We start from the raw sequence: 26,183 nt of genomic DNA on the forward strand, positions 1-26,183 counted from the left end.
TTGCCTCCTTATTCTTGAGTAACCAATGTGTTGTTTCATATTTTGCATGTTTGCAACTGGTTACTTGCAAATGTTTCAAAAAGTTTCCTCATGGAGTTTTCTGATATACAGAGTTTAACAAATATTTCTATATGCATATTTATATTCAAATCAGCAACATTTTTCATTTTCATTTTTGCCTTGGGTGTTATACTTAGAAAGCCTCTACTCCATCCTGCCTATTTAGAATTTAAAAAATTTTTTAAAAAATATTTTCACTGAGAAATATAAAACCAACCATATTACACAATCAGTGGCTCACAGTATTATCAGACATTCTTCACCATGATCATTTTTAAACCATTTGCATCACTCCAGAAAAAGAAATAATAATAATTAAAAAAAGAACGCATATATCCCATACCCCTTACCCCTCCTTCTCCTTGGCCCATGGTATTTCAATCTACTGAACTTTTACTCTTTGTCTCCCCCTATTATTTATTCATTTTTTATCCTTATTTTTTTTTTACTCATTTGTTCTTAACTCTTTATAAAAGGAGCATCAGACACAACTACATACTCACAAAAAGCTATATAGTTAAACAGTCTTCTTCAAGAATCAAAACTTCAAGAATCAAATCAACAGTTTCAAGTACTTACCTCCAGGCACACCAATAAACTGTAAACTAAAAAGGGAATTTATATCAGTTTTAAGTTGGGAGAAAGGCATCCAGCTTTATGGTTAGCCTGATGTTCCCCCAGACTATGTTTTAGAGATGGTGTTTTGGTGCAAAGTTAACAGGGGCTGATTTGTTCAAAAGAAGGATTTCTTTTGAAACCACAAAGTTTAAGCAAATCCACTGGGTTTCTGTACTGTATAACTTATCAGAGAGGAGCTGAGTAGTTGCAATATAGTTTGAAGTGGCAAAACACTATGAGCAGTCCAAATATACATCAATATCATACTGGAGAAACACATTACATTTATTTTTCATCCAAAGGAATAAATATTAAGCAGCTATAAAGAAAATAACGAGACACGCGCCATATGCTGATGGGGAAGGATAACCAAGATACATTGTTCAGGGAAAAAGCAAGGTGCAGAATAGGTTGGATTATATATTATATTTTGTGTAAAGAAAGGAGACAATAAGAAAATGCATTTATACTTGTTTAGATAAGCAAAAACAGATTTGGAAGATTCATGAGAAACTAAAATAATGGTTCCTTATGAAAGGTAGGAGTAGGAGGGGAACAATGATTAGAGGGAAAATTTCTTCTGATTACCCTTTTATACTTATTGGCTTTTAGAACACATGAATGCATTACCTGTAAAAATAAATTTAAAATACATATTTTTTAAAAAGTAGATTCTCTCAGAGATGTCAATATACTAATATAAAACGTGACCCTCCAGGTAAGGGGGTGGAGTGGCATGGTAGTTAGATTCAGTTGTCAGCTTGGCTAGGTGAAGGCACCTAGTTCTATTGCTGTGGACATGAGCCAATGGTACCTGAGCCTCATCTGTTGCTGATTACATCTGCAGTTGGCTAGCAGGCGTGCCTGCTGCAATGAATGATGTTTGAGTTAATTGGCTGGTGCTTAAATGAGAGAGCACAACGTAGCACAGCCAAAGCAGCTCAGCATACCTCATCTCAGCACTTGCAGCTCAGCCCAGGCCTTTGAAGATACAGAAAGGAATCACCCTGGGGAAAGTTGTTGGAATCCAGAGGCCTGGAGAGAAGGCCAGCAGAGATCACCCTGTGCCTTCCCATGTAAGAAAGAACCTCAGATGAATGTTAGCTGCCTCTTCTCTGAAGAACTAATGAAATAAATTCCCTTTTATTAAAAGCCAATCTATCTCTGGTGTGTTGCATTCTGGCAGCCAGCAAGCTACAACAGGTGAGTAGGTTATGTATTTTCCTACAAACTCATTTAACTACAGAACCCTATGGAATCTTGGGTTATCCATATTTCAAGGAAATTTATGGAATAATCCTTACTGATTTTAAATGTTGTATTAAGCATATACTAAATTAAGAGATTTTATTTTCTTGGACTGTATGTGTGTTATGTGATTTCTTGTCTATTTTTCAAGTAGGATTTTTTTGTTTTTTTGTTTTTTTTGCGTGGGTAGGCACTGGGAATCAAACCCGGGTTTCCGTCATGGCTGGTGAGAAATCTGCCACTGAGCTACTCTTACACCGCCCAATTTCTAGTCTATTTTTACTGACCGCCTTTCTATCCAATACTGAGACTTTGATATCTGGAAGAGCAAGTCACCTCTTCCCATTCTTTTTAATTTTGCCAGTATCAAAATTCATCCTTCTCTTTCAATATTTTCTTGAATTATTTTACTCCATTTATGCTTTCAAATAATTCACTTTATCAACCACTTAATCATATTCTTAGGGATACTTTGAGAATTGATATCTTTATGCAATTTGTAGGGAGACCCCTTCCTATGTACCTCTAGGCACTTTCTGAGCTTTTGAATCATATTGAACTATATTCTTCAAATATTCTTTTACGCCATTCAATAAAGCCTACAACAGCGTGATGTTTTTCATTTTCTTCATGTAAATCTCGACTATTTAAGATGATTCTCAGTGTGTTTTTTTTTGTTCCTGTTGTAAAGGTGATCTACTATTCATTTTATTTTCTCAAGGATTATTGCTGATATATATAGCAAAGAAACTTTTTCTTTAATAGGTATTACATTTTAACAAATTCATTTTGGCATTTATTGAGATAAATATATGATGCTTCCCTCTGACCAATCAATTTGTGAAATATAATAACCGATTTCCTGATAATTTACTATCTTTCTACTGCTGGTAAAAGGCATGCTTGTATTTGTATTTGTGCATGGGATTGACCTCAAGGTTTGTGTTTTGGAGCTCTCTCTGTCAGATGTTCTAGTTTCTTAAGGCTACCTCAACAAAGTACCAACAATGGAATATCTTAAAACAACAGTTATTTATAGGCTCACAATTTTGGAGGTGAGAAGTCCAAAATAAAAGTTTTGGTAGAGCTGTGTGTGCACTGAAGTCTGCAGGGTTCTGGAGATGGCTTGGAAGCTTAACTTCAGCTCTGCTGCCGTCACATGGCCATCTTCTCTCTTTCTTCTCTGACTACTGCGTCTAAATCTTCTCTTTTTATGAGGACATCAGTTGTATTGGATTAGGACTCACCCTATTCCAGTTTGGCTTCACATCCACTGGACTGAGGGTTAGGATTTGGACATGTCTTCTGGGGGAATGCAATTCAATCCATAACATCAGGTTTGTATGCTCAAGTTATTCTAAATCTGTAAAATGAGCAAACTTCCCAAATTATGCTATACTCTCAAAAAGCTTATAGGCTATTTGAAAGAATGTGCTTGCATCCACTTTGATTCCAGTGCCTTTGTAGGTGTAATTCTTGAACAAAATTTCAATTTCATCCCTTCCAAGCTTATTAGTCTTCTGAGTTTTGTTCTTTCTGTATCAATTTGACTATTTATATTTCCATATGGAGTCACCCATTTTATTTTATTGTCAGTTATACTCTCTGGTGAATTGTGAAACTTCCTCTGGAAGTTGTTGACCACAGCAGTCTAAGGAATTCCAAATTGGATGGTCCCATCTCTTTTGGGCTTACACTTTTACCTCCTAATTAGGGGCCGCTAGTGTGTAGCTCATGGATTTCCTCTGTTCACTCCCCATGATACTGCACTGCTATGTCATGAAGGGGAGCTGTCAGTGGGCCCCTGGGGGCTGCCTCCTATTTGGCTCCAGCTACAAAATATCTACTAGACACTTAGTGAAATTTCTGGCATGTGTATGGAAACTTTCCCAGTTTCTGTATGAATGTAGGTTTACCTTTACTTTTGTTTTACTTTGTTCACTCTAATATCTTTCTGGGAGTCAGGGATGAGGGCTCATTTTTGTGCTACTGTCTTTCCTTGAAGTGTCAGTGCACTTTTCATTCTCAGTTTCACTGCTTTTCATCAATTGCAGTGACAGTGCGAAGGGCCCTGGGCTATATCTGTAAATGTAATGGGTGTCAGAGGAGATTAAACACAATAGCAAGCATAAGCAATCAATGCTGGAAACAGATTTGTAGACATCCCTTTGGTTGAGACGTGGAGTGGCTTGGCAAAGGAACCATATTTCTCTTTCCAATTTGTGAGTTAATCAAGAAGGTGGAAAGTTTGAGAAGTAGTGCTGCAGGTATATTTTCTAATAGTCCGCCTTTCCCTCTTACTCCTTGCCAATTCATTATTTTTCAATTTTCATTATTCTTAATCAAAGTTAAGAATATGCACACATATAATTGTTTTCACCTGCTTTCTCAAAATAAATCATAGCATGCAAAAGACAAAATGCTGTAAATAATGAAAACAGCATCTTGTTATAGTCTGCTGATTACAACCAGTACTTATAGAAAATTATATTGGTGTTAATATTTCCACATTCATATACATTTCCACAAAATCCCCAAGTAGAGTCATGAATGTTCAGTTTTCTGACCAAACCTCTTCTCCAGAGCTACAGGCAATGTCTGAGATTCAGAACAGCCATGTGTTATCTCAGTTCTACCACAGTGTCATGTAAATAGAGATTCATCAACAGAAAATGACTTATCAACCATATTAATAAATGATTCGGGGAGGGTGAAATTCCACAGCCGGTCCAAACCTCATTCTTTGGGATGCCCCTCTCACATTTCATCCTCATTGCAGGCTCTTCCTTGGCTGTGGTGGTGGGATCTTTGGTAAAGAAACATAGGCTCGTTCTTTCTCCTTGTTCTCAAGGGCCCTGTCCCTAGGTTCTTCTGGAGCCATCATAAACTACAGCCTGGACAGCATCCTCAAGAGTGGGTTTGCCTCGGCATGGCTGAAGGCCACTGCATCCTCCTCACAGTTTCAATAGAAGGAGGGAAGGGGAGGTGCATTTTGCAAAGTCAAATTCTGCTTCTTTATATATTTTTTCATCTTCCATTCTCTGTGCTTTTTTCCTCCCTCAAGAAGAGTCGCTATTGGCCACATTTGAAATCCCTCTTCATCACCAGGCAGCCAACTCCACCTTTCTAGGACTTTCTGGGTAGAGCCACAGACCTACCAGGGGCAGCCAGGGCCAAGCTTCCAGGTTGCTACTTATAGCAAGACTTGATGACAACTTATAATAACATTGATTGCTTTAAGGATGAGCCTAAGTCCCCACTTTCATGAATTTTATCATGTTTGCATATTGTAATATTCTATAACTGAGGATTGCAAACATAACAGGGAATGGCAGAGGAAACTAAACCTATCCCTCCAGGGAACTGGGGATATGTCAGAAGCAGCCCACAGACAAGATTATAACTTTTTTGAAGTTTGGTGTTTTATCTTACTAGTCAGTTAAAGGAAACCATTGGAGGAATCAATTTTCAAAGGAGGAGATTAGTCTACAAAATTATAGATATGCCTATATACATACATATATTTCATTTCATATTATAGAAATGTGTTTTATGACATGGGGAATTGTTCATGATATGGTAAATGAAATAAGCAGATTATAAAATGGCTCTCAAATTATGAAAAGATGAGAAACCCCACCCTTAATAAGAAAAATGCAAATTTTAAACATAATAAGGTACCTTTATCTCATCAGATGGGCAAAAATCTAAAATTTAGACCATACACTGTTGAGAAACAGGACTCGCACACATTGCAGGTGGGAATTTAATTAGTGCAATCCTGTAGAGTACGGAGGGCAAATATGAAAATTGAAGCATGTATCTTTGACTCAGAAATTCCACTTTATAATTGCACATTTGAAAAATTATATCGTAAAGGTTATTCATGGCCACACCCTGTAATAGCCAAAGGTTGGAGACAATCCAAAGTCCATCAATAAGTGATTGGTTAAATAAATTATACATTCATTAAAAGGACTACTGTGGGCTGAAAAAAGAATAAAGAAGCTCTTCATTAATTGATAAAGAAAGATCCCCGAGACATATTAAGTAAAAAACCAAACAAAACATAAAACCCCTAAAAACCAGGGTTCACAACAGTGTGCATAATAAGCTATATTTTATGTTACGAATTTTTATTTGTCTTGTATGTGTGTAAGACATACACATCAAAGACTGGAAGAATAGTCATCAAAATGTTAGAGATTCGTCCCAAATGATGGGAATACTGGTGATTCAAGAAGTCATAGGAATTTTTTTTGTGCTTTGTAATATATTCATATTTTATAAATGCAAAATAAAGTTTCCAATGACTTCCCAGGAAGATGAACTAAGTTTATCTGTAGATTCTTGTAGCCCAGAGGTATGTGCCCAGGACCATGACAGCAAGAGAGAGGACATGATGTGTAGCCTTGCTCTCTGGATTAATGTTTGCTATGTTCTTCCAGGGGCACCTGGGCCACCGTAGGCCCTTGGGAAAATCCCGGGTAGGTTGAAACATAAGAGCTTGACAGGATGAAATGCAAGAGATCAAGTAAGCGTTAGAAAGGGTGGACCCGTCCATAGCTCGCTTCCCCAGGGGTGAGGACTGATGAATAATGCCAGTCCAGACAAAGCCTCACAGCTCAGAAGATCATTTATTCTGGGGGAACTTTCGAGGTATCCCAATGAAAGCAGTCCCTTGCGAGCTTATGAAAGCAAAACCTTCTGAATAGTGTTTGAATTTATTTTAACTTTATAAAAGCATGAAACCTACATTCCAGAAAAAGTGCATGTATCATCCAGCATCTGGTATAATAAGTAATTTTAAAGCAAATACCTGCTACCACCATTAAGCTCATGAAATAGAATAAGGCATTTTCCTCTGAAACACCCCCAAATGCCCCTTCTTGAGTGCAGATCCTTCCCTGCCATAGTTTTTACTTTCATGGTGGCCATGCCTTGCTGCTTAAAATTTAGAATTTTAGCACCTACTTATATATTTGTGAAAATTTAATTTACCTTTGCCTGTTTTAGAACTTAATGGTTATAAAGTTGTTCATTTTATTAGCAAAGTAGTATTGTTACATGATTGTGCCAGAATTTTTTATCACCCTACTCATATCTCTAGTTTGGGTATTAGGAACAATGCTGATGAACATTACTTATGTTAGATGTACTGGGGCACAAATGTGCATGAGTTTTTCTAGGGTAATTAATCCTGAGTGATATCGCTGGGTTATAGGTATGCACAGCTTCTTTTCTAGGTACGACAAAAATATTTTCCAATGTGGTTTTAACAACTTAAACTTCTTCCAGCTGTCTATCAAGGTTTTCATTGTTCCACATCCACACTTAAAGTTCTAAATATTTATTTTGTCAAATGTTTCAAAATTTTGCTGGTCTGATGGGTGTATAATAAGATCTCATTAATTTTAATTTGCGATGAATGAAGTTGGGTGTCTCTTCAGATATTTATTGATCACTTGGATAATTTTTCTTGTGAAATGCATGTTCAAACTTTTGTCCATTCTTTTATTAGATTGCTTGTCTTTGATAGCATCTAATTTAATTAATGTATTAACAAAGAGTCTGAATAATGAACAATCAGAGCTGGATGTTCATCATGTAGACAGAGGCAAATGCAGCATTTTAAGACTTTTAGTAAAATACTTTTCCTAATTAGTGGGCACCCAGTAGACAAATTGGGTCTAAGCACCTGCCCACCACAAGCACTGCATCACTACCCACTGCCAGTCAGCTCCTCAGCATTGGGCTGCGCCCTTAACATGTGGTATCTTATTAAATTCTGTCAATACCTCAACATAGGATGTACTGTTGGGCTTAGAGGCTTAAGTAATTCAAATACTTTGGCTAATATGGCTCAACTAGAAAATACTGGGTCTGGGATTTGAGCCCTCATCTAACTCCAGAGCCCATACTCTTACCCTAATTATTATACTCCTTCAGGACAAAGTTACTTTATAGTGTATAGTGGAAATGGCAATTATTAGTTCTCATAGAAGAGAGAATATAATTACATGCTTAGTTTAGAGCTGGTAAAATTTAAATTCCCCAAAAATTATCATGATGTATTCTGAAGGATACTGATAGAAAGAAAGTAGGTTTGAAGAAAGCTTGGCTTTGTGCCTGACACTCAATATAGTGGTAAATATGGACTCTTTCGATTCACTATTAGGTCAGTACAACTTTTATACATCTTGAATGGATGCAATTGGATGCTCTCAAACCAGACTTATTGTTAGCTTAAAAATGATGAAATAAGTACTGATGCAAAACATGATCGCACATCTAGTAGCAGCTACCCTAAATTCTTAAAGCTAGGCATTAAGCAACCTAACATGTTTTGAATCTCAAAGGGACTTTCTAATCATCAATAAACATAAAAACTGCTAACTGATGAAAACCAAAATTCTGAACATGACTTTTTTCTTGGATAAGACCCTGGAGATCCATGGTAAAATAAATAAGTCTTCATTTCCAAGTTAAACTTTGAATTTATTGGAAGATAAGGAATGCTGGGTTTTTTAAACAAAAGTTAGAGAAAGCTGATCAGATTTTGAAAATATCATGAGAACGAAGACCTGACTTACAGCCTATGGCAGTTTCTGAAGCAGTTCATATAATGAGCTTTCATTCAGAAGTGCTTTTATATTTTGAGGAAACCTTCTGGCTTGAAATGTTCACAGGTCCTCCCACTGAGACCCAGCTCGGGCTTGTATTTTCACTTGAAAGAATAAATTTCAATGTCTCCTTCTAAGCTGCACGTTGATGCCCTCAGTGCTTACTTGATTAAATCCCTCTGCATGTGGAAGGCGAGGTCAGAGCTTCATGGAGTGCTTCCTGGCAAGTGTGGAACCCCTGCAACATTATAACATGGTGTGCAGCAGGCTTTCCCGCCCTCCAATCTTGGGTAAGAATGCCGAGAGTGTCTCATTTTATTACCATACAATGTACTTCATCACCTGTAATGATTATAGAGCTAACTGATGCATTTGGTTTAATGACAATATCTGACCTTCTGTATGGAATTTAATAGCTGGCAATGTGAGAATATATGATCTCTTTTGATTTTCACAATAATTGCTTATGGAAAGCCGGAGCTGTATTTTCTCTCATCTTGACATTAACGAAATGAGAGCCTGAGAGTCTGTGCTACTAACCCAGGGTCACAAGCTAGTAAGTGATAATCTTGCAATAAAAACCCAGATCTTTTGATTTTACCACCAGTGCTTTTTGCAATTCACATAATAAACCCAGAATTTGTGAATTATAGAGGATTTTCAAAAGGACTCACATTATCATTGTGCTCTGAGGCCAGAAAACTGACGGTGATATAAATGTCACATTGCTGTTCCCTTTAGCAAAACAAGACAGAGGATAAGCCATTTCAGCGTTGCCTCTAGAGAGGAAGTCATGGAGAAAATTGCTGGGATGGCTTTGGAAAATCCTAAATAAGATCAGCCAGGCTCCTGGAAAATCAGCAGGCAGGTCTGCCCTTAAAACATCTCAGTGCACTGGCCTTGTCTTATGCGTTTCACAAGTATGTGTCTTATTTCTCCAACTGTACAATCCTGGAAGGTAGGGGTCTTGGTTTGAATTCCCCAAGATGGAGCTCCTGAGACAACAATTTAAGTGCAAGTAACTTATTTGAAAGAGAAAGTCACAGCAGGAGGGAGTGTGGCCACAGTGGAGGGAAAGGGAAGCTGTCAGTGAAGGATGAGCCATCGAGCCAACCAGAGTGGCTGGACTTCACCCCAGGAGGCTACAGTGGGTGTAAAGTGCACAGCTCAGAGACACCCACCCAAGGGCTGTGGGAGCTAAGCTATATGCCAACAACCATCAGTCATTGCTGGGGGCTGCTGGGGGTGGGGGGAACTCCTCCGCCTTCTAACAGGTTGTGCAATTGGGAAGAGTGGCATTCTGCGGCTGAGGAAAAAGTTCCCAGGCAGAGATGCAGAAACTGCCAGGAGAACATTTCTACTAAAAGGTCCTGAAGGATATGGGATGTGCACTCACGGGGTTTGCTGTAATCGGATCCAGATGTTGCTTTTCTTTTTGATGTCTCTTTCAAAGCCAAGAATAGAACCTGGGATATTACAAACAATCTCCTGATAACTATGGACATATTAACCTGATATCAGAGTGGACGTGAGAATTGCCGACAGATACACATTAAATCCTAACTGACAAAGGGACATGGTAAGAAAGAGGGAACAAGAAATGACCAGGAAGACATGCTGTGCCAGAGCAACTTCAGAGCGGGGAGTCGTACTACTCACACTTTCTCGTAAATCTTGTTAGGGTGCTCCGGCCATTCGATCATGCACACGACTCTGTTGGGCATGGTCTCCGTGGTGGAGTAGTAGCCCTGCGGGAAGGCCAGCAGGAGAGCCAGGACCCAGATGACAAAGATGACCACCTTGGTGGCCGTGGCGGACAGCCGCGGCTGCAGGGGATGGATGATCGCCATGTACCTGGAGCGGAGGAGAAAGGACAGAGGTCAGATTTGGGCACCAAAATCTGCATCAGTTATTACAGGATTTTCTTGCCCATGAAAGTTTCTTGGAGACCCTTTGACTCCTGGAGAGCCTTAAAATCCTTTTTCTACATCCTATCCTTAAGCTTTATGACTCTTATAGCAGACAATGTTAAAACCTATAAGAAAAGCCAATTGGGTTTTTTCCTTTGTTTTTCAATAACTTATTTTTTTTTTATTAGAGAAGGTGTGGGTTTACAGAGCAATTATGCACACAAGATTCCTATATATTGTCCTCTTGTTAGCAACTTGCATGGGTGTGGAGGCTTTATTACCACTGATGAAAAGCACATTTTACTATTAACTACGGACCATGGTTTGCCTTAGGGTTCACTGTTTGCATGGTGGATTTTTTAATATACAGAATCTATCTAGCAACATTCTAGGAGAGAAATTTTAAGTATTTGGAATGCTCTCTCTGGGGTATGATTCCCAAGTATAGGTCAGTGGCTTCCTGTGAAATCAGAAAAATAAGGGCAAGGTTGTACATTTATCCCATGCAAGGACATCTTTTATCTTTTGGGTATGAAGAGTACTGGAGATGGAAATAGTAGCTTTGAAGTCCTCATGTGACCGTGTCAAAGGCTAGCCATCCTGTCTGGGTCCCTATGATTTGAGGGAAGTGGATGTGCATGAAGGCAGAGCACAACGGCTGCTGGAGAACTTGCTGTTGATTCTTGACCTCGCAGAGCTCAGTGTGGGGCTAACAGTATTCACTTCCATGCAGAGGAAATCTCCACCTGCTGAGGCAGACCGACTGGGCATTGGTAACGCCGGGGAGGATGAGCCTCAGTGCAGGAAGGAGCGAATGACTTCTGGCCTGGAGGCCCTGAATGGTGTATCTGAGCGAGGATGTCCTTTTATGTGAATAGTGGGGACCCTCTGAGACTCAGCAGAGATCTTTGGAATAATGAATATTACAATCGGCATTTCACATCAGCAACAATCACGTCAACTCTGCCGCCTTCATTTTCAAAGGCATCTCCCTATGCCTATGTTTCTTGCAAAGGTTATGGATGCACCCCTTCAAGTGTGCATATCTTTTCAGAGCAGGGATTATGTCATACACAGTCTTGGAGGTTTGAATATTACCTGGCAAAACCTCAGAATCACACATTTGATTCTCTGACATGCAGGTATTTCTGGCTTCTGGGGACAGAATGCTCAGCTGGCTCCATGGAATTCCACACAATTCCTTTCTTGCCCTCTTTGGACTTTGAGGAGCTCTAAGCCAGAGTTGGGGCTCGGGTTACAAATAAAGCAATTTCATTCAGTATGTGCTCAACAGATTTGCTCCAGACACCTGCTGCAAGCAGAATACAGCATTGCTTCCTGTGCTTGGAGCTTGTCATTTCTCCAGGGAGAAAAGGCATATAAATAGGCAGCCACACAGCATGCCGGTAGGATAAATGACCTCAAGTGGTAATCCAATAAAATATCTTAGAGCCTTAGGGAGGCTGCAGAAGTGACCAAATCTCAGAATGGTTCAGGGGGGTGGGATAGGGTGGAGGCACCACTGATGAGGCTTAAAAAAGTGCTCAGCCAGATTTGGTATAAGTCTGGTGAGCATCCAACTTGAAGGTCTGAAAGCATTCGGACCCTTCCTCCCTTCCCTGGGCTATGATTAGATGGAACTTCCTGTCTGAGAAGCTTGATGGCTCTGTTTCTGTGTTGGCTTCCATCTTTCTAAACTTCAGAATACCTTTTTCTGAATTTTGCACCATGGCTTTCTTGCTAGGGACCTAGGTTTTCCTGCTTTGTCTGCAAGAGCAATGTCACTGAAGACATTTGATGTATGGAAGCTGGATGTTAGAAGGACACCTTGTGTGATAACCCCCAGGAAAGAAAGCCCCAGAGACTTTTTCTTCTGCTTTTTTTTTGGAAAGTGGGTAGGGGGGGCCTTGAAATCAGGATACAGTGCCATAGAAGGAGACTTGGAGGAGCTGTTATGGTGGGGGTGAGTAGTAACCTATGAACGTTTGCACAAGTTTCCCTGGTGGAGCTGGTGGCTCTAAGCCCTATCACTCAAGCTGTCTGGAGGGCATCAAAATAGCAAAGAAAACTCTCAGGATTCTGTGAATCAAGCATAGTCTGTTGCCTTTAAATTTCCCCAAAGGGTCACAGCTATGGACAAGGGAGACCAGTGTGTAAGGGTGGGCCCCTGAAAAGAGAAGACCCTGAGAAGTCTCGGTTTCCCTCCTCAGTCTGTCTCTTCCTTGCTTCCTTGGTTTTCCCTTCCCTAACGTGTGGTAGTGGGGTGGGGGGAAACCCAGGTTGGAGTCAGTGGAGGTGTGCCTGGACAGCCAGGGGCTCCATTGTCTTTCCAGTTCTGTGAAGGGCTGGACCCCGTCGGCCATGGCCAGGCGCTCTTTGACAGTTCACGTTAAAGTGGTAGGCTTGTCTATTGTATCGCTTCCCAAAGGCAGGATTTGCCACCTACAAAACTGGACACACAGCTATGAAGTGGCTTATCTCACTCCAGAGCCCCAGACAGGCTCCTACATTCACTGGCACCTGTGCAGTCTCGGGCTTTGCGGGGGCTAGAGGAGGAAGCACTGGAGAATGTGGTAATCACATTGCTCCCTTTTAATAGTGTCTGAAACCCAAGATTTTAATTTGTTTCTAATTTACGATAAATGCTTGATGTTAAATAAACAAACCCTAACACCAGTCCCCATGCCCAAATTGGTGATACACATTCAGAATCTAATGAGAGTGGGGCATCAGAACATTGGAGCTATAGCTCCAAACAGGTGGCAGAAAGCCATATTTTATCTTTACTGTAAAAACTGCAATTTGGGAGCCCATTTCAGTTAACTCTCTGCTATTATTTGAGTGTAGGAGCCATTTCAGTGACAGATGAAAGTATTACCCGCAAAAAATGAGAGAACAAAAGATTGGCTTTTAAAAATGTATATACTTTCATTTGTTCAAAACAGAGCTGTTTATAAATCTTCCTTCCTCCCCCCCCCCCCCCCCCGTTTCCTTCCTTTCTTCCCTCTTTCCTTCCTTCTCTCTCTTGCAAGTCTCATTTCTGGGGCATCTCTAGCATACTTCTTTCTTATTTACCTGAATGCTGGTATCGTTTGGATAATTTGTCCTCAGAGGGATGCACATTTTCTTTCCTACTGCCCATTCTAGCTTGGATCCCATTAACATGCATTTATAAATTTATTTGTACGTCCCTGAACAATTCTTGCTCATTTGGTAATAAGTTATCTCTGAGCAAGTGCTGCAAGCCCTAGGAAAATATAATCAATAAATATTTATTGACTGCACTGTGCTCACGGGACTTTAAGGCAGTCAGTGAAGCATCTTTTTAGTTTACGCATTAATTACCAGGCTGCAGAGAAAGTGGTCTGGAGGCTGTGTGGGATGTGACTTGTGTTTTCCAGTTCAGGCTGTTCCCAGTGCCGCAGAGAGCTGTCAGCACTCATTTGAATTGTATGTGGTCTCCCTGCATGATGTGCATCTTCCTTTTGCGTGATTATGCTTTATAAAACCTTTCCATTCAGCCCCTTACATTCTGCAGAACATAAGACTGAGCTAAATGTTCTACTTATTGCAAAGAATTCCAACCTTCTGACAAGCAGCAGTATCCTCATGACTTCCCTGTAACGCAGCCCTAATCATCTAGGCAGAGAGTATGTCTTTCTTCTACCAGGGAGAATTGCTCTACCAGGTTCTTTTTCTTTTTCTTTTTCGTCAGTCTTCAGTTTCTTCTCTCCAGGATTCTTATGCACTGCTTCCCAGGGTGGCACAGATCTCCTCTAAGGGACTGCAGCTCCCTGAGTTCACATGACCAGGGATGGTGACAGCTGGGAGTGCGGGTTCTATCGTCCAGCTCAAGGGTTAACAAGCTTTTTCTGTAAAGGGCCAGATAGTAATTATTTTAGGCTTTGCAGCCGATCTAGTCCCTGTCACAATTACTCAATCCTGCCTTTGTTTTGTGAGCAGCCATAGACAGTAAGTAAAGTGTTGGCCATGGCTGTGTGCTAATAAAACTTTATTTTCCAAAGCAAGCGGAGAGGCTGGGTTCAGCACCAGGGCCCTGGTTTGCTGACCCCTGGCCCAGTTTATGGGAAGTGAAGAGCAGGGAGGAATTAGGACCACAGAGGAACATGTTGTAATCTTCAGAATCACCCTTTACCTTTGAGAGACTGAGGCCTCTGAAACGGAAGATTACCGAGTGGATAAATCTGAACCCCATAATCAGAAAGGTGGTCGCTGCCTGGCACAGCCCAGAGTCTACCTTCTTGACTGAGCTTGGTGATCATTCAGCCTGGGATGTTTCCTTCCCTGATCACCCACTGGCTGGTTCCTACTTATTTTCATTACTTGGCCCAGACATTATCTCCTTGTAGCTGGGTTAGGAGCCCTCGCTTTACTGCCAAGCAGGTCTCTAATCTTGTGCTTCCATTTTTCACCATATTTATCTATTTGTGTGTCTATCTCTTCTCTTTTAATCATAGCCACAGCTCCACTGAGGATGGCAGTTGTGACTTATTTACGTTGGTATCCTTTGCTTCCCTTAGTGCCTAGGATATAGTAAATACCCAGTGGAAGTTTAATTGAATTAATGAACGTGCAAATTTCTTGGCACGTAGCAGGGACTCCATAAATGGTTGTTAAATGAATGGAAATAAATGCAGCAGGAAAAATGCATGCACATTACATTTTATTTCATCCAGTCTGAACACATGTGAGAACAGTGCCTTTTGTCCTACAGACATGCAAGATTGGCTAAGTGACTTCAATGCCCCTATGTCAGAACCTCCCACTGCCTGACAGCAAATGCTTAACTAAATACTCATGAGGTATTTGTTGGCTGACTAACTTCTATGTTGACCAGCATACTGGGAACTGTCCAGAATTGAGCCTTTCTACCTGGTTCTGCCCTCTGGCTCTTCCTTTGAACATGATGCTTCATCCTCTCCCTCCAGCCCCTACCCCCTTCCTCCTCTGGGGGCACACGCTTTCTATCTGAGGTCACTAACATTTCATCATTGGGAATTTCTTCCAGGGCATTTATCTAATTATTAAAATCCAAGGACCTCACTTCATCAGATCACATAAACAGCAACCTTACCTATTCAACTACCCACAAGTTTACAGAATTATTAAAAAGATAGACCTCTGAGTAGCAACAGAGATGTCACCACGTTCACAAATTACTAAAGCATTGCAGTTAAAGGCAGACCCCTCACGTCCTCGTTGCTCTTTAGCACATGATTCTAAAAAGTATGGCATTTTCGTTTCTGAGCCCACGGCAGATGTGCAGCCCTGTCAGTAGATTCATTCCAAAAAGCATGGGAGCAAGTCAACAAGACCATAAAAAATGAAATGCAAAGACAGATGGAACTGAGAGCTGGTGACAGTTTGCAGCGCAGTGAAGGAGGGGATACGGCTGACTGTTGTCTAAGCTGTCCTGCCCCTGTGGTTCAAAGAAGACTCAGATCTATAGTCCCTGGCGGGGAGGCAACAAAGAAGCTAGCATAGGGACTAAGGAGAGGAGGTGATTCCAGGGCCCAGAAATTGATCTCCTTTCCTTTCTCTGGATCCCAATTCCTGTCTCACTAGCTGTACAAGTTTTATCCATCCTTTAAACATGGATCAAAACCCTTCTCCTTTAGGACAACTTTTTTGATCATCTCATCTCCCCTGCCCGTGGAGATGATGTATTCACCTTCCATTGAGCCTTCCATATCCCTGTTAGCTGTGCCCCTCATAAACCCCTCATATTCCATCTTATGGTAGAGTAATTTTGTGCTTTTACTGGCACAAAATTATGCCACTAGATGATAAGCTTCCAGAGGACAAGGATGGTGCTCACTTCTTTCTTTTATATTCTGAACAGCTTAACAATGAGCTTTATATAATTGGTAAAACTTTGCCTGGATACACCAACTGGCTTTTGCCCCAAGTACTCCCTCTTCATTTGGTAGTTGCATGCTTGCAGTTCCACACAGAACCTACAGGCCAGTCTTAAAAGGCCAGATGACTAAGGAATGAAAAAGTTCTGGAGCTTCCTTTCTGCAATGATCTACTTAAGGTTATCTTGGAATAGAGGGTACTGAACCAGGGGATTACGTGCTCTGGTCAGGCAGAGTTGGGAGGGAGTCTTCTATGCCACACCATCATGACTACTCTCTTATTTTCCCAAGTCAAGGCTACTGTAAAAGTATACATGACTGAGGCCTGACATGAACTATGCGGGAAAAGGCAATGAAGGTCCAAACCAGGTATAATATCCTGAGCATTTCTACCAGCAGAGGAGGGCCAGATTTTGATTAGCAGATAGCACTAGAAATGAGCAATACCAGAGTATCAGTCAGTTAATCATTGGGAGTCTGTACTTTACAATAAGAATCCTACCCTCGGGTTGGACTGGGGGTGGGAATAGTTGGCAAAGAGCAGAAACAGAAGTGAAATGACAGCAATCCAGAGCAGTGATGTAGGTGAGTGAAGTAATGCTGGCATGTGGACACATTCATCCAGGCCACAGGATGGGCCACTGGGCCAAACTCTAGTCATTATTCATACTGTGTGACTTGGAACTAAAACCCAGGTACCCCCAATTTGGGTAACATCCTGGGACTTGTCCCCAAATTTGATTTGGGTAGAGCTGATGTAGGCATATTAGCCCCAGTAGCAGAGTAAGAAGAAAGGAGGGGAAAGAAGTTTGTAATACAATTTCTTTGATGAATTCATCCTTATAAGGGAAAGGGGAAATTTCACTGACTGAACTTTATTATTTTAGTGGAAACCCAGTAACAGAAGGAAGCCACATTTCGGGCTTGTTTACATTGTCAGCACTGTGCCTTTTGGCCTCTGCTGACACTGGAATATATTTAAGAATCTGCTCTGGGAAGTTAAGCAGGAAGATGTTTTTTGACCAGAATCTGAAATTGGGTTGAATTTCATTTTATCATGCAGTTTGGCCTTGGTGTCAAATTCATTAGTGTTCTCTTCTGACCAGTTTTGATGCTTTTGTTAGCAACATCAAAGATGCATTCCTTCTGGGCTGAAATGCCCATTTCATTAGGCCACAAAGGCTATACAGAAACTGTTGCCATCACACAAAGGTGTATTTAGGGCTTCGCTGAGCCAGCCATCCCCTTCCTCAGAGTGAAAGATATGTTTCTGGATGACCGTAGCCTTGGCTTTAAATCTCAATAGCAGAAAACTTAAAGGAGGGGCACCCGAAGGAGAGGACTTGAGAACGGCATGTTCCTGCCTCCTCCTCACTCAGGGAAGCTCTCTTCTCTCACAGATCTCCTTTATTCAACCCATAAAGACTCATTCGTGAGCTGGGATTAGTGTGAGGTGAGTGAGGCACTGACTCTCAGGGTTGTGCAAGACAAGGTTAGATCTCATCTTTATTTAAAATTTTGATTTTTTTTGTTGTTGATGTTTTACATTAATTTTGATATTTTAAAATATTGCATTAAAATATTATTAATCTGGATTGCTGAGTTCTTTGGTGCCTTCTTAAATTCTGTGCTTGAGGCAAGTGCCTCACTTGCCTCACATTGGTCTGGGCCCTGATAATATCCCAATTTAAGTATACCAGGCAGTGATAAAAGGATGTGTACTCCAACTCAGGGAGTGGGGAGGACTGTCTGGCACTGCCGCTCCTGCTGTCCACTGATACACCTGACACACACTTGATGCACACAGTCAGTTGTGCTGTGTCCTGAGCCCATGGTCTTGAAGTGCCCCAGGTCAGTAAACATGGGGCAGTAGGGTTTGTGGGAGACCTGGGAAATTATAGGCAATATGTACAGGAAGGAAACTGGGCCATACTGTTGTGGAGAGTATAGAGTAGTTTGGGTGTCTGCCCCAGTGATTTGCCTTTTATCATGAAGTTTAAATTCATAACTATTGCTTTCTTTATTTTTGGTAATGTTTCCTTAGTTAAAAAATCTTTTGACAGCAATAAGTTATAAATGAACAGAAGTACATGTTCAATGAAAAACGAAGTGCTGGATTTCTGTTTTTCATGAAAGTTGATGATGGATGTGTAACCTGCATAAAGTGATTTTAGACATTTACCATCTATAAGGCCAAAGTGTTATCACTGAACACATTCAATTCAAAGGACACACATGTGCTAAAGAAGCAGCAGGTTCTACACCAAAGGGGTAGTAGTTATTTAAGAAGATGTTGACCTAACATGTGCAGTGAAAATGGAGTATTTGCACGACTTCTCATTTAGATTAAATGCCTGTTCTCATTTAATTTCACTCATTTTTCAATTCCAATTTTTCTTGCCTATGTACAAAATGTGCACCAAGAATCCTTAATGTGTTGGCTCAGTTGGAAGAAGAAGAACTTGGCAAACAGCTAAATAATTCTAATTTTATATTAGTGTCATCAGATTTTTCAAACAGAAAGTCAGTTAATTCCAACAACAGTTCAATTCTTTTTAAATCCAATTTATGGATTCAAAGCTTTGGGAGATGAAACACTGACGTTGCTGTGAATGTTACCATAAACTCGGTTCAAACTTCAACACTGAAGATAAGTTATTTTGCTTTCTTTCGGTACCAATATGAATAAAATGTGGTTAAAACAATGTTCTTACTAAGTTAAAACTTATGGAACAGAAATGTACTTGGATTAGAATGTAATACACATGATTTTCAACCATCTCTAAACAAGTTGTGATATTTTATCCAATGATATAGAAACTGTAGTTATTGAAATTTATAATTTTTTGTAGGTTCAGTATAACTGAACTAATTTTGGGGAGTGACAAAGCTGATGATGAATATATAATTATATTCAGTAGTATTTTAAAAGTGTTTGAGTCTTTGAAAAACTGCTTTGTGAATTAATCTAAGTGTTCTACTATGGTTCTGAACTTTTTGTAAATGACTTCTCTAAGTTTTACTTGCATTTCATTTAAAATCAGTTGAAAATCTTTAACCAGGGTTTTCAGTGAAGTATTTCAAAATTTCCTGAAGCTTTTAGTGAATTATAATATTTAAATACAAAGCTGGCAAACAAAAAGACATTGAAATCATCTGTATAAAAGTAAGAGAAGAACTCTACAAAATGAATAATGAAAGTTCCTCTGGGGTGAACAATTTAATTTTGAAATTTTCTAATTGTTCTTAGGAATATTTCACTAGTGAGAAGAATCTCTTAGTGGATCTCCTTTATTTAGTAGGTAAATATATATGCTTATCAAAATATACTAGTAAGAAATTGTGAGGGACTGCAATTTTTCAATACCTAAATTTGAAAAAAAAACTGTGAAAAGAAATATAGTGATAACTATTTGACAACTTAGAGAACTTAGTGTTGCCTCTCAAATCTATCCTTTGGTCTCTTGTGTTGCATTCTGTATAATTCTTTTGGATCTATCTTCCAGTTCACTGATTTTCTCTTCAGCATGTTTTTCTGTAATAAGTTTTGAAATCAGAAAGTATAAATCCTCCAACTTTGTTCTTTTTCAAGAGTTTTGGCTCTGAGTTTTTTCATTCTTTTTTTCTGAATGAAATCATTTTAATTTATCTTGTCTTCTAGTTCACTAATTCTTTCTTTTACCAGCTCTGATGTGCTGTTGAAACCCTCTGGGCAATTTTTCATTTCAGTTATTGTATATTTTAATTCCAGTATTTCTGTTTGGTTCCTTTTTAAAATTTCTGTCTCTTTATTAAGATTCTCATACTATTTATTAATCATTTTTTTGATATGCTTTAGTTCTTTACTGTGTTTTCCTTTATTTCTTTGAGCATATTGAGGATCATTTTCTTAATGATCTTTATTAATGGCCTTTGTCCAGTATGTGCAAAGTCTGGTCTTTGTTGATGTTTTTTGATTTTACAATTCTTTCCTTTGGATGGGCCATGATATCCTGTTTTATTTTGTCTCATAGTCTTTTGTTGCTCACTGCACATTTTAATATTTTAAAGTGTTAGCTCTGGAATTTAGTCCCTGAGTTATCTATTCCTTAAGTTTGTATCCAGATAGTGGATGACATAACAGATACGTCCTTGAGTGTCAGGAGCTAACACAAACAAGGAAACCCATGCAGAAAACACTTTCACCATCTTTGAAAATTGGCTCTGCATTGGCTGGTGCTCCTCTTCAGCTTCACCTTCCTATCAGTAAGATCATCTGGAGATGAAAGTGAAGTGTAGGGATCTTCTCTGTCTTTTCGGAACCTGTGTCTTGTCCTGGATCTGTGCTTGCTCATGGCTTTGGGAATTCCCTCATTTATAAGGATCCAAATGTCTCCTCTACTCTCTATGAAATAGTCTTTCTTTCTCTCTTCCTCTATGCTCTATAGCATATTTTGAAGTCAGCAATGCTTTGCCCCAGACTACTTTGACTTAATTGTTTCTTACATTACTTTAGCTGTCCTGAAAATGCTTCTAACTGCAGGACAAGTTCTGCACAGGTGAGACTGAGACAAGTGTCCTGGTTCAGTCTTTCAGGCTGCCCCTTGTTAGACTGGCAGTGACATACAGTCACCACAGTATGCACAGAAAGGTTACTTTGTTACCTTTGAAACATGGCCAGCGATCTATAATGGGAGTGTGGGCTGGTGCCACACTGCATACGGGAGGAGTTGGGGGAGGGCAGTAAGGGCGTCATGAGATTATTCTGCTGCTTTTAAAACTGCATTTTCTTGATTTGGAACTCTCTCTTATTGCAACCTTTTAACTGTTTTCAGGAAGACAGCTCTTCTAATTTTTGCTAGGTGTTCAAAGATTCTGGAACAACAATATCTTGGAGCATCTTATACCACCATCTTGGTCACATGGAAGCCCTCCCTTGAGTTTTGAATTTCAACTATTAAGACTCTTCCATTTAAAAATTTTGATTTGTTTATTTTTCAAAATTTCCAGTCATTCTTTATATTTTATTTGTTCCTCATATTATCAAGCTTCTTTTAAATTTCTTTACAAATTACAGACATAGTGTATATTCTGATTCTGTTCCTGTTAACTCCAAAAGCTGATTTTTGAGGTTCTGTTTGTACATTCTCACTCATAGTGACTTGTTTCATTTGAACTGCATCCTGTTTATTCTCCTTGGAACTTTCTGAGAATTCATTGAGGCCTGGGATAAAGGTGGCTTCCTTCAATACCTTCTGCCAAGAACCTGGGAGCATTTCTAGCCTGGGAACACTATAAACTAAATTTCAGGATGAGATTTTTTGGAGCCACCAACTGATATGACTCTGGCCTGCATACCTGTGTGGGGGCCCCTTATACGCTTTCAGTAGAGACTTTTTTCTGTATTGACTGAGCACCAAGATTAACGTAGTGGTTTGAAAAACTGTATATACCCTAGAAAAAAATACGTTCTTAAATCTAATCCATTCCTGTGGGTGTAAAACCATTGTTAGTAGGACCCTTTGATGAGGCTACTTAGGATAAGGTATGTTCTACCACAATCAGGATGGTTCTTAATCCTATTATTGGAGTCCTTCATAAATGGGATAAATTCAGAATGAGAAAGAAAAAGCCACAGGAAGCAAGAAGCTGACACAGAACCCAGAAGAGAAAGAAGAGACCAGGATGTGCCTTGCCATGTGGCAGAGGAGCCAAGAGTTGCTGATAGTCGAGTTTTGGAAGAAAGCACTACTTTGATGATGCCTTGATTCGGACATTTTTCTATCCTCAAAATTGTAAGCTAATAAATTCTTATTGTTTAAGCCAACTCATTCATGATATTTACTGGAGCAGCCTAAAAAGCTAAAACAGTTGGAGACAGGCAATTTGGCAGGGTAGGTGTTTATTTCTAGATCATTTTTACACTGAGGATGTAGTTTATTGGTTCTCAACTTTAAGGGAAGTCATTTTATTGGACCACCCACACTGGCAGGTCCTGGGTTTTATCTCTTAAACCTCTACTCTATTACTCAAGGTCAAAGTCGAATACCCTCATGACAAAAGCAAGCTTCACTTTAATGCCCAGTGCTTAGGACTCCTGCTTTCATTTAAATTTTGATCTGAATATTTCTTCCTTTCTTTTAAGATAAGTAGTGTATTTTAGAAGTTTTTTTCATGGTTTCTTATCCAGAATTTTAGTTTTAATATGAGCATTAATCAGGATACTTAGTTTGCCATTTTTCTGGGAGCAGAAATTCTGTTGCCTTAATTTTCATTTTCTTTTTCTATTTTTAGAAAATAAGACACCATGTCTTATAACAACTGTGACAAAGGATGAACCCCCTCCATGTATACAAACTGATACGCTCATCCTTTTTTCCTGTACTGCCATTCATTCATTCATTCATTCATTCATTTGATCTCTTCTGCGTGTTAGAGCTCAGCATACTGGGCCAGAGCTCAGATTATTCTTGATCTGCAGGGGTGATCTGTTTGGTGAGAAGGGCACACATTTTGTGACTGTGAGAATGCACTGAGCTCTGTGCTGCAGAGAGTTACAGGTGGCTGGGAGAACACCTTGCAGGGGAAGGGTTCCACGGTGCCCATACCTGACATAGGAGAGGACATCAGTCAGGGAGGGTGTTCTAACCATCAGTTCATATGGGCCCTTAGCCTTGGCTTCAAGGAGAAATTGGGAGGCCAAGCATACCTCACTGCGTGCAAGCAACTCCAGCCAGGGCTGGCCCCCAGGACCTTAAATGACAACACAAGCAGTTTGGATGGTGTTCTAGTTTGCTAGCTGCCAGAATGCAACACACCAGAGATGGATTGCTGTTTAATAAAAGGGGATTTATTTTGTTAGATCTTCAGAGGAAAGGCAGCTAACTTTCAACTGAGGTTCTTTCTTACATGGGAAGGCTCAGGGTGATCTCTGCTGGCTTTCTCTCTAGGCTTCTGGGTTCCAACAACTTTCCCCGGGTTGATTTCTTTCTGCATCTCCAAAGGCCTGGGCTGAGCTGTGAGTGCTGAGATGAGGTTCACGTACCATTGGCTCATGTCCACAGCAACAGAAATAGGCACTTCACCTTGTCAAGGTGACAACTGAATCTAACTACCATAGATGGGGATGGGGACTGAAGATCATTTAGTTCTGTCCTGTTATGAGACAATGAGGACACGGAGGCCAGAGAGGAGACGTGAACACTCAAGTTTGAGTCTGAGGCCAAGTTGGACTTAAAGCTAGTGATGCTCCAGAATATCTTTACTGGAAAGGCTAAGGGTCAAGAAATGGGGCTGAAGGGGTGGGGGAGGGTTACCTTGAGTCTGCTGGGGCCTGACAGTTTCTCTAAGGTTGCTGAAGTATCAACTGTCCTTGTCAGAGGCTAGGAGGGAGGGACTGATGGAGATGGGGGGATGGGAGAGCTAACTTTTGGTACCAATGTGTTGGCTGCCCAAGGATTCTGCTTTCCTGCTGGACATGGCCAAGGGGAAAGATGAAGAGGGTGGGTCCTCTTATGTTTTTGCTGCAGTGAGCCTACTCTGGGGACCACACAGCCCAGCCCTGCAGCCCCGGCTCTGCCATGGTCAGGGTCACCGGAAGGAAAGTGGTCTGCCTTTCTTCTGGAAAGCCCACGGTCTGCCTTGGGTACTCAATGCTCATGACAGAGGGACACCACCCCTCCTCCTCATGGCCAGATATAGAAGATTGGGAAAGTGACTTCTAGCACAAACTCATTAGCACCAACCTGTATTGGCATGGAAAGCAATCTAGAGGGCTGACGGAATTCATTAAAATGGGATTTTACTTATAATAATAACTGCAAACACGAAAAGATAATGATTTATGCCCAGCTTTAAAACACCCTCAGAGGGAGGCAATGAAAGGACTCGCTCTCCCGCTGTGTTTTAGAGAGCTCTGACCTTCCGGGGCCTTTTCTGTGCCTTGGCAACAGGTGTCGCAAACAGATTAAAGATGTTTGTTTGAACAGCTTCAACGCCTGTGTTTCTGTCTCATGGCTACCAGCTGGCTTTGAGCCTCCCCTGCCAATGGTTTCTTTTCTCTTTCTTCTTCTTCTTTTTTTAAACTATTCTCCTTGGGTAGTTACAAGTTCCCTGGGTGACTGGTCAACTGACCAAAACAGCCACTTTGGGAGCTGTCATACTAAAGGAGCCAAGTAGTTCATGTTCTAGGTAGCTCCTGGGACCTCTTGCCAGTCCTTCACTCATAAAACCTAAATAGTTTCCCATCATCCTTAGAATAAATCCCAGCTCCTAACTATAGCTTAAGATGACCGGTGTGGCCTGTCCTCAGCACCTCCCTCTGAACACGTGTCCTTTCAGCTTCAGCTTTGGTTCTCCACTCCAACCTGCTGACCTTCTCCTTTCTTGCTGTTCCTTGAACATGCAAAGCCCCTTTTTTTGTAACCACAGACCTGGTAACCACTGATTGGATATGACTTTGGTGGCTTGGCAGTGTGAAAATGTAGACATGTTTTTCTGATATTAAGTAAGGTGCACAAAATTACAGACCTGTCCTCATCCTCAAGGCTTTCCCCCTCTATGACCCCAAACTCTCTCAGGCTCCATCTTTAAGATTTACTTCAGAATTAGGGTTGGGAATGATGTGAGATGAGAGTTGTGAGGAGCACAGAATGGGATGGAAGAGACTATTAAAAACACCTGGAATAATAATGGTTGGATTTCTAGCAGTACCACATGCTTTTGCTGTCAGACCTATTCATGCGCAGTGTTCCTTTCTGGGTATCCTATTGGTTCAGCAACCACCCATCCCCTCCCCACTCTAGAAAAGCAGTACTCCTCAGATTCTCTGAGCATGGTGCTTTTCCCATCATATATAGAGTTCACCATGCCAAAGCACTAGGCAGAGCCAGCTGGTGGCCCACCCTGACCCTCCAATCTCTGTTTTCCCCTTCTTCCTTAGTAATGAAAACCCTAAATCTTAAGTTTAATCTTTGGCAACAAAGTTCTGATCAAAGAGATGTAAGTGGAAGAGTGTGTGAGAGTTCTAGGAAGAAGCACTTTTCCTCCGTCCCTTTTTGCTGTCTGGAATATGGATATGATGACTGGAACTTCAGCAGTCAATTTGAAGCATGAGGTGATCTGAGACTGGAAGCCCATGTGGGGACACAGAAAAATAGAAGGATCGCTGGTGTCTAGTAGCTTCATTGAGCCACCATACCTGTCCCAAACTGCGTCTCCCTGGGATTATTTTAAGTGATAGAATAAAGCCTTGTATATTTAGGACATAGCAGTTGGGTCTCAGTTACTCTTGGCTGATCCAAATCCTAAGAGATAACAGAAATTGGTAGTATAAGTTACAGAACCTAAAATAATGGCATTAGCTTATTGGAGAAAGGGGAGGGAGATACTAAGGTCTTATAGCCATTGCAAGTTGGAAACTCGGTGACCCTTATGTAACTTGGAAACCATATCCCGAGCTGACCAAGGCTGGAGTATTTGGGGCAGTATTTTTGTGGGCTCCTTCTTGCTGATTTTCATGAAATTCTATTTTCATGACAGAGATGAATTCAATTCTGCACTCACGGATGGAAATGAATTCAGTGTTGCTCTGAAAGGCTTGCAATTTGGAACATAGTCGAATTGAAAAAGCCAAATGCTCTTGCACCCAAATGAAGTAATTGTAAGTGGTGGCTGTAAACTTCACCTAAGAAGGAGTTGAGTCTGCTGTCCTGCCCTGATAAGGTGGTGAGCTCAATACCTCATCTTAGCCTGGATACCACTGTTGGCGACAAAGGTTTCTCCCTGAGGCCACTTGATTTCAGGCAAGCCCAGCATCTGCATGTCTCTGGTATACTTGAGATGTCAAACAACACAAGGCAGGTCCT

At 40.6% G+C, this 26,183-nt stretch overlaps 1 protein-coding gene across 1 annotated transcript in view; it reads right to left on the reverse strand.

Moving 5' to 3' along the window:
- TACR1 (tachykinin receptor 1) overlaps window positions 1–26,183 on the reverse strand; it is a 156,719-nt gene that overhangs the window by 71,080 nt on the left and 59,456 nt on the right. Inside the window, exon 2 of the mRNA XM_077134687.1 lies at window positions 10,209–10,403. Within this exon, the coding sequence (XP_076990802.1) occupies window positions 10,209–10,403 (195 nt within the window). The remainder of the gene's footprint in view (window positions 1–10,208; window positions 10,404–26,183) is intronic.

This window comes from Tamandua tetradactyla, chromosome 17 (assembly GCF_023851605.1).
Source record: "Tamandua tetradactyla isolate mTamTet1 chromosome 17, mTamTet1.pri, whole genome shotgun sequence".
NCBI classification, from domain to species: domain Eukaryota; kingdom Metazoa; phylum Chordata; class Mammalia; order Pilosa; family Myrmecophagidae; genus Tamandua; species Tamandua tetradactyla.